General features: G+C 42.7%; 1 protein-coding gene across 1 annotated transcript; it reads right to left on the reverse strand.

Annotated features, from left to right (window-relative positions):
• Positions 1–274: 274 nt before the first annotated feature.
• UTS2 (urotensin 2) lies at positions 275–5215 on the reverse strand (the record flags this gene model as incomplete). Its single annotated transcript, XM_079719676.1, has 3 exons — positions 275–388; positions 2995–3098; positions 5113–5215. 3 exons carry the CDS (start codon positions 5213–5215, stop codon positions 275–277), a joined length of 321 nt encoding a protein of 106 aa, XP_079575802.1.
• Between the last annotated feature and the right edge of the window lie 7251 nt (positions 5216–12466).

Below are 12466 nucleotides of genomic sequence, written 5' to 3' on the forward strand. Positions count from 1 at the left end.
TCTTAGTATTTGCTTCTGTTCATTTATTTGTTTACTTTTAAACTTTTAGATAATTCTTTAAAGATAAATTGATGGATAGATTTTCAGGATAGGTTTATAAGTAAAATAACCACTCATGATATTTGCAAAACATAGAGGATTTATTTTCCAAATAATAATGAACAGGGTATAGCTTGCCTAGTTTTTCATCTATACTGCTTTCAAATCAAGCGTTTTTATTTTACTTTTTCTGAGATGGTTGGTTTTGAGTTGACTAGTAGATGTTCATGTCACTTCAGACACAGTATTTCCAGAAGCATTCAGAGGGAGTTCCTCGTTTCTTGTTTGGTTTCCTGATTTTGGCTAAAAGGTGACTCAAGAAAATGTTGGGATCTTGTCCTGAGAAAGCCTGAAATTAAAACAATGCAAATAAAAAAAACAGGTTATCAATGAATTGAGTCCTACACACACAAATACGAACCTTAGTTCCGATGTAGGACCTTTAAAAAGTGTTTTCTTGCTGTTTTATGGGATAGAATTGTGGTGAGCGCCCAGCGTGTAGGCTCTGGAAGGTCTCCTTGTGCCCTACCTGTGGTCCATCCAGTCTGTTTAGCCCTGTGATTGCCGTGAACTTGCCTAAACCCTCATTGACCTATTTCTATTTAAATCTGTCAGTAACATGTTCTGTCCATTTACTGTCTTCTCTGTAAAGTAGGCCTTTTATTTGCCTTGAAATTAACTTCTTTAAGCATGGACCCTTACATTTTTTTTTCTGGGATTTCATGAGCAAATCCTAATCACCTTTATGATTTTAGAGTCTTTCATCATAACCCTTCTATTCGGAACAATATAAACATCTGAATGATAACGTTTAATGTAGAAGCCATCCCCATCCCCTCTGGATGGTTTACCTGCCCTGGGGCCTCAGGTGGTGTATGCCATCTTCAGAATTGAGGGATTCCAGAGTATATTTTTATAAGGATAGTAATGGGTGCTACACCAAGAACAGGTGTCTCCAGTCAAAATATTTGGGAAATGCTTGGTTAAAATTAAATACGCTTATCTCATTTCCTGGAGGCTTTAACATGCTAATAATGTACATAAAGAATTACCAGGACAGGGAGAGGGGCCAGAACCCAGGGCGTCACTGTAGGCTGGCTCGTGGGACTGGTATACCTGGAAAACCCCTTAGGAGACACTAATTTAGAGTTTGAGGGGTTGATAATGATCAAATACAGATTTTTCTTTTAGTGTTTAAGGTCCTCCATTAACTGTGCACCATTTCTAACCATTTAATATTATCATTCATCAATCCCAATCACAGTCTGCTGCACCCAAAATGATTTCCTTCATACTCTGCTCTATCACACATATGACACCTCAGGGTTTTGACCATGTCTTTCTTCTATTTAGACATCATATGGCAGTGCTTGTCATACTTTATTTAATGTACATAAGAATCACCTGGGGAATCTTGGTAAGATGCAGATTTTGATTCGGTAGGTGCTGGGGGGTGGGGTCTAAGAGTCTGCATTTCTCACAAGCTTCCACATGATACCAATACTGCTGGTCCTCGGACCACGTGAAGATGATCAATGACACAGCACAAGTGGGTGACAAACTTGAGGGCAGGGGCCTTATCTATTTTTTATTCTCTTAAACTCGTTACAATAATTTATCCAAAATGGGCACTGGATAAGTTCTTGTTGATCCACATTTATATGGATCAAAATTTGGAACATGCTTTGAAGTAATACTGACTGACCAGTTATTTTAAGGTGTGATTTCTACCAAAAATGCTCGACTGGTTCATGAATTGAGGCTCCTCTAAAGTCAAGGAATAGCATGCTCACTTTTGTAACGTAATTCTCATGATGGAGCTACTTACCTTTCTCAAACTTCCTCTTGGGTAAAAAATGTTGGTACCGAGATCTGGAAAACAGTATTTTGAAACCACTCATCATCAGATCTATTATTTCCATTTTACACTTGTCTTATTTAAAACACACAAAATAGAATATTCCTAAATCATGTCTAGTTTCTGATTTTCCTTTTTTTCACACCACAGTGATATTTACTTGAAGGAAGATAGGCAGGCACCTGGTTCTTTCTCGCTTCCGGAATTCACAAAGGGCACTGCATTTTCCTGAGTTAGCAGTTCAGTAGTTTATCAAAAATATTTTATAACAAGTGAAATTCTTTCTACTAAACAAGGTCTATTAAAATACTCCATTTTGTTTCCAGAATGTCCTGAGCATTTCTATCAGTGCCGGGAGGAATACAGTGACAGAGAAAATAGTAAAAGCTGCCATTTCATGGATTACTTTGTGTGCCACTGTGCTGAACATTTTACTTGCATTTTCTCATTGACTGAACTTCACAGTAACCCCATGAGATGGGCATTTTTATCATTCCCTTTACTGGTTTAAGAAACTGAGGTACAGATAGATTAATTTGCTTAAGACTTGAGTAAGTGGGAAACCAGGATTGTAAATTTCACTTATTGAAAACTGGGATAATGCCCTCCTTCCCCCCAAAATAAAAGTCCATACAGAGAACAGATATACTGAGGGACCAAGTAGAGCAGGATGCTTGGAAGGAGTTGCTGAGAAAAAGAAAACAGAAGATGTCAGAGGAAGTCTTTATGCCCAGAGGGGAGAGTGTTGGGTAACTAACTCATTTTATATAGCTGATCTTTATATTCCAAAATAGGATTTTATCTCATCTAATTGATGAGCACAGGGAGTAAATTCAGTGGCAAAAAAAATCAGACAGGCTAGGGGCTTCCCTGGTGGTGCAGTGGTTGAGAGTCCGCCTGCCGATGCGGGGGACACGGGTTCGTGCCCCGGTCCGGGAAGATCCCACATGCCGCGGAGTGGCTGGGCCCGTGAGCCATGGCCGCTGAGCCTGTGCTCCGCAACGGGAGAGGCCACAACAGTGAGAGGCCCACGTACCGCAAAAAAAAAAATCAAATCAAATCAGATAGGCTGTAAACACAAGAATCATTTTACCTGCTTTCCTAAGACCATCTCCTATCTCTGCACCTGACATCTCTGGCAGCATCTGCAGAAGGGAATCTCTTTCCAGCTCATCCAAAGTTGATCTGACATCTTCAGGTGCTACACAGAGTAGAAATAGATATTAGCAACTCAGCTGCTTCTTCAATCAGTTCTGTTCCTCATTGTCTTTTGGGGGGTACCAGGGACAAGGAGATAATACCAGAAAACCTTCAAATACTAAGTTCCGGTTTTGTCGTCAGTAGTATTTTAACCGAGAAGTGGAAATGCTACAGTCCAGTTCACAAGCCAGCAGAACAGGAAATCAAGCGCGTGACTCTCATTCTGATTCCTCCTGCCTGTGTGACCTTGCCAGGCTGCTCACTGCCTTGAATAAGAGGGCAGGGCTGAGCCACAGGGACAGTGAAAAAGCACTTCCACTTACAAAGTGATTCTTCCTCATTTCTATTTACCTACTGCTGCCTTTTGCCTTTTGCTTTTAGACATATGGGTGGTGAAATTGGAGTGAGAGGAAAAATAAAGGAGTGGTTTTCTAAAAGACAGTATTGTTAAGGTTCTTCCTGTAAAGCAAATAGGATGGCATCACCTCTTATCTGCCTGGCCTCCAAGACACATTGTCAGGAAAGAGCTTTAAAATACTCTTTAAAGAAGCTGATAGCAACATTTTCAGGGTGAAATTTGGTCAGCTTAGTGGCATAGAAGATGCATGGTAAGTGTGTGCAAGGTGTGTGGGAAGTGAGTGTGAGGTCTGGTGAGCAGACTCTGGACCCTGGCAGAGCAGTCTTGGCCAGGTGCTGCAGTGGGGAGATCAGAGCTTCTGGGGAGTCCTGTACTATCCACTTGCTTCACTAAGGCTTCCAAATCCTCAGCTACAACCTTGATTGGAAAACAAAGAGCAAGCCATTGTGAAGGCTTCTGGGCACATTCACAGTACTTCTGAAGAATATTAATGAGAAATCTACAAAATTTGGCCACACATAAATGTTTATGTCATGAAGGATCATTTATGGAGAAACAAGTGGGAAAAAATTTCAGGCAAAAACTCTAATGTAAGCTGCCACCTGTTAAGAATTTAAGTGAGATGCTACACTCATCTAAGTTTGGAAAAATCATAATCATGATATGTAAGTTTTTGAGGATGACAATAATATCTGAATGTTCATTCTTGGTTTCATCTTATGCTTTTCACTGTACTTTTTTTTAAATAGCAGAGATTCAATAAAGTTAATGCCTGATTTAGCCATTAAGATGACTGCCACTTATGAGTTCAGTGACTGTGGAAGTTGACTGATAGTGCATGAATTAGAGCTTGACAATTATCAGAAAGCTGCTTGAGAGAAACTTTAGAGAATAGAAATTATAAAATCAATGGCTTAGAAGAGATTTCTCCCTTTATTAAAAAAAATGTCTGAAGTATCCACAATTAAAGACAAGTTAAAATGTTTATGAACCTAATACCCAAGCACCAAACTTTTCGTTTCTTAAACTAAATTAAGAGCTAACAGCACAATAAGTATCTGCTTAACTGATACACTTTAAGAGAATTCAACTTAGAATTGAAATGAATGAAACATCAATCAAAAGGAAAACATAAATGTACTTGGAAATCTGTGTCATCCCTAGCCCCAGCTAGTCACTTCTTTATTTTTTAATAAACATTTTTGTTTCATATAACACATGTCAGATGATTACTTTTTAGCTTAAAATAAGATACAATAAAAATATTTTAACCTATAATTGGAACAACCAATTCTGTATTCATCCAGTTCATTTAAAATAGAAACGAAAAGCAATGATGTTTTAAATTTAGTGCCATTTTCAAAATTGAAAAAAAAAGAAAAAAGCTGATCAAAATAACTTAGAAATATAGACGTGGCATTAAATAAGCATTAAATGTTACCCTTCTACTTTTACATTTTAGAAAGGAAAAAAAAAAACCTGTATCCATTACTGACTCTGAGATGTGTTGTAAGGACCCTCAGCATTCTTTTCATAGCTGGGACTATTAATTTCACAAGACTCCTTTAAGAAAGAATTTTCACTCTTATCTCTAAATTGCATTTAAGACCCTTGAAGACTCTTTCAAGACTGACATAAGGGAAAGAAATCATTTTACCTGAGAGCTGCAGGGGTTCTTCCCTGGAGTCAAGGACAGGAAGAGACCAGAGAGGATTTAAGCATCCTATGAAAAGCAAACAGCAGGAGACCAGCTTATACATGATTGGCAGGAGACAGAATTCTTCCTTCTCGGCTTCTGTTTGTCAGAACTTTCAACTTGCTTCTTCTCAGGGATATAGCTCAGTGGTAGAGCATTTGACTGCAACTTGTTCCTTCTCATTCTGTGATCAGCGATTATATATATTATCCTATGACCTCACATCATCCCCTACAAAAAAAAAATAAATAAATTTATTGGCTATGAAGGCTGAAAGACAATCACTTTGCATTGATGTAATTTTTCAAAGTAGCAACTCATAGACAATAAATTTACTGTCTTGTTGCCTAGTGTACAAAATAGGTATTAAATAAAGAACAGTTACGTTTATAAATCTGGCAAAAGGAGTAACTGAGAGCAATAAATCATGAGTTAAAGAAAGGATAAGACATGAGTTGAAGTGGCCAAGGCAGAGACATGGATTTATGAGTCCTACCCAGCAGAAGTACTGTGGAGCATGGCAAGAAATGTGTTGCTTTCCTTTTTTTAACCTTTTGTGAATGAATAGATGAATTGTCATATTGTTTTTGGGGCTGCCATGCCTGAAGAATGACAACGTGTGGAATGAAACTCAAAACCAGCTATTTATTTTTAAAAAGTGAAGATAAGTTAAATGCATAGCAAACAGTCAGGCTCAAGGCAAGTTGTGTACATACACTAGGCCTCATGTAAAACTACGAGTATAAGAGTCTTCAGAGAAGGGAAATAACTTTCCTTAAAGTTGGATATCACTTATTAAGGAGGATGAAGAACAAGCCTGAAAATCTGGCCAATAAGTATTTCCAGAATTTCACTGCTCTTCCGCACCTCCACTCTGCCCAGCGGCTCCCAGCCTGGATCGTTGCAGTAGCCTCCTTGAAAACATCCTCAAGGCTGCATTCTGCCCACCAGTCTCATCTCAGAACAGCACAGTGATGCTATTAGCACGTTAAGTTAGGTCACATCGGCTCTTGGCTCAAAACCCTGTACTGGACCTGAACATAAAAGTTAAAACTAGGGCTTCCCTGGTGGCGCAGTGATTGAGAGTCCGCCTGCCGATGCAGGGGACTTGGGTTCCTGCCCCGGTCCAGGAGGATTCCACATGCCGCAGAGCGGCTGGGCCCATGAGCCATGGCTGCTGAGCCTGCGCATCCGGAGCCTGTGCTCCGCAACGGGAGAGGCCGCAACAGTGAGAGGCCCACATACTGCAAATAAATAAATAAATAAATAAATAAAGTTAAAACTAAAGAATTTCTAGGAAAAATAAATAAATGAACACCTTCACTACCTGAGGGTAGGCAAATATTTCTTGGGCATGACACCAACCATATAAGAAACGAATGGATAAACTGGACTTCACCAAAATTAGAAACATCTGCTCCTTGAAAGATACTGTTAAGAAAATGAAAACGCCAACCACAGCTGTGAGAAAATATTCACAAAACCAATGCCAGACTAAGGACTTCTCCAGTATATGTATAAAGAATCCCAACTCAATAAGTCAGCAACCCAATTAAAAGAATGAGCAAAAGGTTTGACATGAAAACATACATCCGACAAACACCTGTACACAAATGTTCATAGCTGTAAATAACTAAATGACCCAGGTGTCCATCAACAGGGGACTGGATAATAAGCTGTGCTACATCACACAGTGGAATTCCACTCAGCAATGCAAAGGAACTACTGATAAACGCAACATGGACAAGTCTCAAAAACTTCATGCTGAGTGAAATGAGCCAGACCCAGAAGAGTACATATTGCATGAGTCCATTTAAATGAAGCTCTAGAACAGGCAAAATGAATCCATGGCATCAAAAAGCAGTTCAGTGAGAGATGGAGGGTTGACGGTGGGGAGACAAAGAACTTTTGGGGGTAATGAAAATGTTCTAACCTTATCAAGGCAATGGTTTCCTTGGTCAAAACTCATCAAACTGGGACTTCCCTGGTGGCACAGTGGTTAAGAATCCGCCTGCCAATACAGGGGACATGGGTTCGAGCCCTGGTCCGGGAAGATCCCACATGCCGCGGAGCAACTAAGCCCGTGTGCCGCAACTACAGAGCCCGTGAGCCACAACTCCTGAAGCCCACGCACCCTAGAGCCTGCGTGCTGCAGCTACTGATGCCCACGTGCCTACAGCCTGTGCTCCGCAACAAGAGAAGCCGCCACAATGAGAAGCCCGCACACCGCAACAAAGAGTAGCCCCCGCTCGCCGCAACTAGAGAAAGCCTGCACGCAGCAACGAAGACCCAACGCAACCAAAAATAAAAAAGTCATCAAACTGTACACTTAAAATGATACCTACATATGGCTGATCGGTTTTAAAGATTTAAAACCACGGTCTCCTGACTTCAGTTTCACTTCTTCCAATACCGCCCTCCCCTGACACCTCCACTCCAGCCATGCTTCCTCCTTCCTACTCCCTGAACGTGCCCCTGCCTCAGGGCATTTGCAACTGCTGCTTCTCCCTCCCCTGGATTGCTCTTTCCCCAGATGTGGTGCCTGGCTCTCTTCCTCACCTCCTTCCAGTGTTTGCTAAAACATCACCTCCTATGTGAGGAATCCCCCAACACTGCTATTTAAAAGTTGCAATGAACCCACCCCCAGCATTCCTCATCACCCTTGCCTTGCTCTGTTTTTTCCACAGCACTAAGCTCCCTCCAGCACATTATATATTTTATATAGTTATTATACAAAGTAGGCACTCAATAAATATTTGTCGAATCCGTGAATGGGGTGCCAACCACAGGTCAGGCCTTGTTGAGGGTAAAGAGCAGTGAACAAGAGGAAAAGAAGTTTCTACTCTTAGGACCTTCCTAACCAGAGGAGACAGACAACACAACAGATAGATACTATGATTAGTTTTTATTGCCATGAAGCCTAGTGCAGAGATGTGGCTGTAAGGCAGGTGGTCAGGGAAGATGTTGTTTTATACGGGGCATCCAGGAGGCCCCTGGAAAGGGACAGAGGCCCAAATGAAGTGAGGGAGTGATAAGTTTGGAGGCTTCCGCATAGGAAATCGAGGAGGGGTGATCAGGGAAGCAGGAGGAGCACTAAAAGAAGAGCCCCGGGCTTCCCTGGTGGCACAGTGGTTGAGAGTCTGCCTGCCGATGCAGGGGACACGGGTTCGTGCCCTGGTCCGGGAAGATCCCACATGCCACGGAGCAACTAGGCCCATGAGCCACAGCTACTGAGCCCACGTGCCACAACTACTGAGGCTGCGCGTCTGGAGCCTGTACTCCGCAACAAGAGAGGCTGCGACAGTGAGAGGCCCGCGCACCGCGATGAAGAGTGGCCCCCGCTCGCCGCAACTAGAGAAAGCCCTCGCACAGAAACGAAGACCCAACACACCCAAAAATAAATAAATAAATTTTATAAATAAATAAATAAATAAAAATAAAAATAAAAGAAGAGTCCCGGTGCTAGTAGGGGAGTGGGGGCCACGCTGCTGACAGGCAGCTGGACAGTGTCCAGCTCGGAGCCCTGATACAGGCTGCATGGGGGTCACTGGTGTTTCAACAGGGCCACGACAGGGCAATTTCACCCAACCTGTCTGGTGAGGTGGAAGGTGGTAGGCTTATTTCAGGCTCATCTCCTCATTCAGCAGACATCTCAGCATCTACCACGTGCCAGCACTGCCGGTGGGAGGGGGGGTAGGGAGTACACAGTTGTGGCCCAAGAGGACAGAGATGGCCCTCAAGAACCTGACAGCAGGAATGGGGCCACCAGAAACCACTTAGATCCAGCTCAAGAAAACAAAATGTACTGGAAAGTCATGGGATAGCTTCCAGGATCTGAAGAACTGTGCAGTAGCATTACCCAGAGTCCCCCAGGGGATCTGTTGGGGAAAAAAAAAAAAAAAGCTGGGCTTTTGATGAACCCCCTTGCAGGAGAATACCTAGGACAGCTATTTGCAAAGGAGAGGATTGTGGCCTCAACAGACATCCCAAATGGAACACATTATGGCAAGAGCTAAAATATATTTATACCCAGGAAGCTTGCTTTCAGAAATATACCCTAAGCTAATAATACCACAGAAGCAAAAAATTACCTGAAGCCACATCTGAAGCCTTATCTAGAGTGGAAAAGACATTAAATCAAAGGTTGCAAACTCAAGTGCATATAGAAAGCAAGAGGTGATAATGTAAATGAGGGAGGCAGGCTTGGAGAATGACAATAGGGAGTAGTGGGGTCTGTAGCAAAGTGGAGTACATATGCTCTCTCCAAAGGTGGATGGATTGCAGCTGCCAAGCTTGAAGCTTATAAATCTGAATCTAAGGGTTATCCATGATTTCTTTGACAACTAATTAAAAATTTTAAAAAACAACAGCTACAACAAAGTCCTAGCTAGCACTATGTGTTTCAAAGCAAACACATCCACACAGCATAACTCAACCTACATGCACCCGATTCTGGCCCAAATGCCCAACATAATTGATTGAGTTAGTATAGAGGTTATCAACGTGTAATTTTAGTAATCATTAACGTAGTAATTAAAAGATTATAGGAACTTGGGCAATAGAATAATGTTAACGAATTAAAACATAAGATGATTGACACTGTGGACAAGAACTGTTATGTAATATAATAATATGTAATATAAAATTGAAAATAGTTGTGTGAGGGTAAAGGATTTTTTTCTTTTCTTAAAATGCTATTTTGCACATACATATAAAATATATATGTAAAATATATGTAGCATATATAACATATATGTATTACGTGTGTGTGCATGCATGCATGCGTGTGTATGGGTAAGCACTCATGAAGTAAAGTCCTGCCAAGAGGTGGGGAAGCAGGCAGGCTGAGACTGGGGGTTTGCTGGTGCCCCTCGAGGACTTTCAGAGAGGCGGGACGAACGCCAGACTGCTCCCTCCCCTGTGGAAGGGGCAGTCGGCCAAGCTTTGTCATTCTCTGGTGACTCAGGGGTGCTTCTGACAGTTATTAGTGGTGATTTTACAGCATGGCCTAATTAAGTTACAACTCAAGCTTAAGCTTAAAAGAAAATTAGCTTCTTTCCTTCAACAGACTGTCAAGGACAATGTCACCTTGTCCCAGAAATGTCCTGAGCACGTCACTCAATCCTAACAGTCCTCCGGCAGAGCAATACGACTTCATGTTCATGAACATGGATGAACAGCGACCACCTTTTTAAGAGGTGGATTCCTTTCACTAGTCACAAATTACCTTTGTTAACCAGAGGGGTGTTTTTTGTGTCACATAGAAGCAAACCGTTAATGGGACATGTTTTGGGTGACTTGTGCCCATGGAGCAGCAGTACCTACAAAAGTACAAAAGTCACAAACCTCTTTTTAGTCCTTGTGTTGAAATTAATCTAAGTTCACCTGCTCTGCTGCCATATTTACCCTTTCATAACGTGGGCAGAACTTTTGAATACAGTCTTTACATCGATTGTCCCCGCTTGTGAGGGCTCCTCGAGGAGAAATTGATGGGAAGTGACTTTGGCAAGTGTTTGAAGCCTGTTCAGTACATTCTTGGTGATGACTAACTCTCCTAATTCAGGATGAACCGTCAGGAATGGCCTTGTGCCCTTCAAATGCTGCAATAGTATGCCATTCTTTTAGGCCGACCCTGGTCTGTGGAAGTTCGGAATCAGATGTTCAGCTGATGTTGAGGTTGTTTCGGATGTCATGGGGTCCACTCTTATTTCTGTTCGTGTAAAAATCATAGGTTATAGGCTGTCAGATATAGATTTAATGTATATTAATTAAAATTCTAAATATACCCTCATCTATATTAGTTACAGCCTTAATTTGTATTAAATTATATCTCAGGTAACCACTTTGTATAAACGGTTACTGAATGCCTGCCTTGTCGGTGGCATGACAGCAATAAATTGTGGGACTTGAAGGCTTCTCGGCAGAATCAGGAGGGCTTTGCAGGAGAGGTGGACAAGGGACAGGTGAGGGAACAGCCTAAACCAAGGCCTAGAGGATGTGTCCCGCAAGTTTGCAAAAGGCTGGACACAGCTAATGAAGACCAGAGGGATCAGCAGGACCGGATCACAGCACCAAGTCAAGGAATTTGGACTGTCCTTTAATAGCCATGAGAAGACAATGAGGGGTTTTAAACAAGGGAGTCATGTCATTCACTTGTTCATTCAACAATATTTATTGAGCACCTAGCATGTGCCAGGTACTGCTCAAGATACTGAGGATACAAAAATAAACAAAGCCTCAGAGTTTACTCCCAAGGCATCAGGTGGTGACAAGTGCCATGAAGAACTAAGTAGGCTTAGGAGGGTGATGATGGAGGGGCGACTCTATATAGGGGGTCAGCATAGAAGGAAATGAGGAGGGTGCCATATGGCCATCTGAGAACAAGAGCATTCCAGGCAGTGGGAATAGCAAGTGCAAAGGCCCTGAGGTAGGATTGGGCTATGCCTGTTTGAGCAACACCCAGGAGGTCAGCGTGGCTCAAGCAGAGTGATCAAGGGGGAAAAGGTGGAAGTTGAGAACAGAAAGATAGTAAAAGGACAGATCTAGGTTTTTAAGGACTTAAAACAGCTTTAAAGTGAGTAGGATAGGAAGCCCATTTGGAGCAATAGTATGACACAGTGTGAATTATGTTTTAAAAAGCTCACTCTGGCCACTGCGTGGGGAGGAGGCTGCAATGGGGACAGGGTGAAAGCAGGGGGACCACCCTCTGGAGATGAGAACTAGGGGTGGTGAGAAGGGACAGATTCTGCAACTAGTTTGAAGGAACAGCCAGCGAGATTTGCTGGTGAATCGAAGGTGAAAGATACATCGAGGATGACCCCAAAGTTATTGGCCTGAGAACCTGGAAGGGTGGCGTCACCTGCAACTGAAGTGCAGGAGCAGGTCTGCAAGGGATGTCCAGAGTGGTTTGGACACGTTAGTATGGGGGTGCCTGTTAGACACCCAGGGGAGAGGTCAAGAGGGCAGCTGGATGCATGCAGGGTCCAGGAGGAAGACCTGGGCTGCAGATAAAACTTGGGAGTCATCAGACAGTATCTAAAGGCATCGGGTGCATGAATCACCAAGGAAGTGAAGGTGGAGAGAAGAGAGGAGGGTGCGGACCTAAGAGCCCCATGGGGAGACATGGAGGAGCCAGCAAAGGGGCCACCGGGGGGCCAGTGCGGGAGACAAGAACCGAGGAAGAGGCCTGATGAAGACATCGTTTCTAGAAGGAGGGAGGGATGGTCCACGTCAAAGGCTGCAGACGAGGAATAACTGGGGGGGATCCAGGTAGCAACACAAAGGGTCTCGCAACTTCGACCAGAGCAGTTCTGGT

The sequence above is a fragment of the Hyperoodon ampullatus genome, assembly GCF_949752795.1.
Source record: "Hyperoodon ampullatus genome assembly, chromosome: 2".
In the NCBI taxonomy this organism is placed as follows: Eukaryota; Metazoa; Chordata; class Mammalia; order Artiodactyla; family Ziphiidae; genus Hyperoodon; species Hyperoodon ampullatus.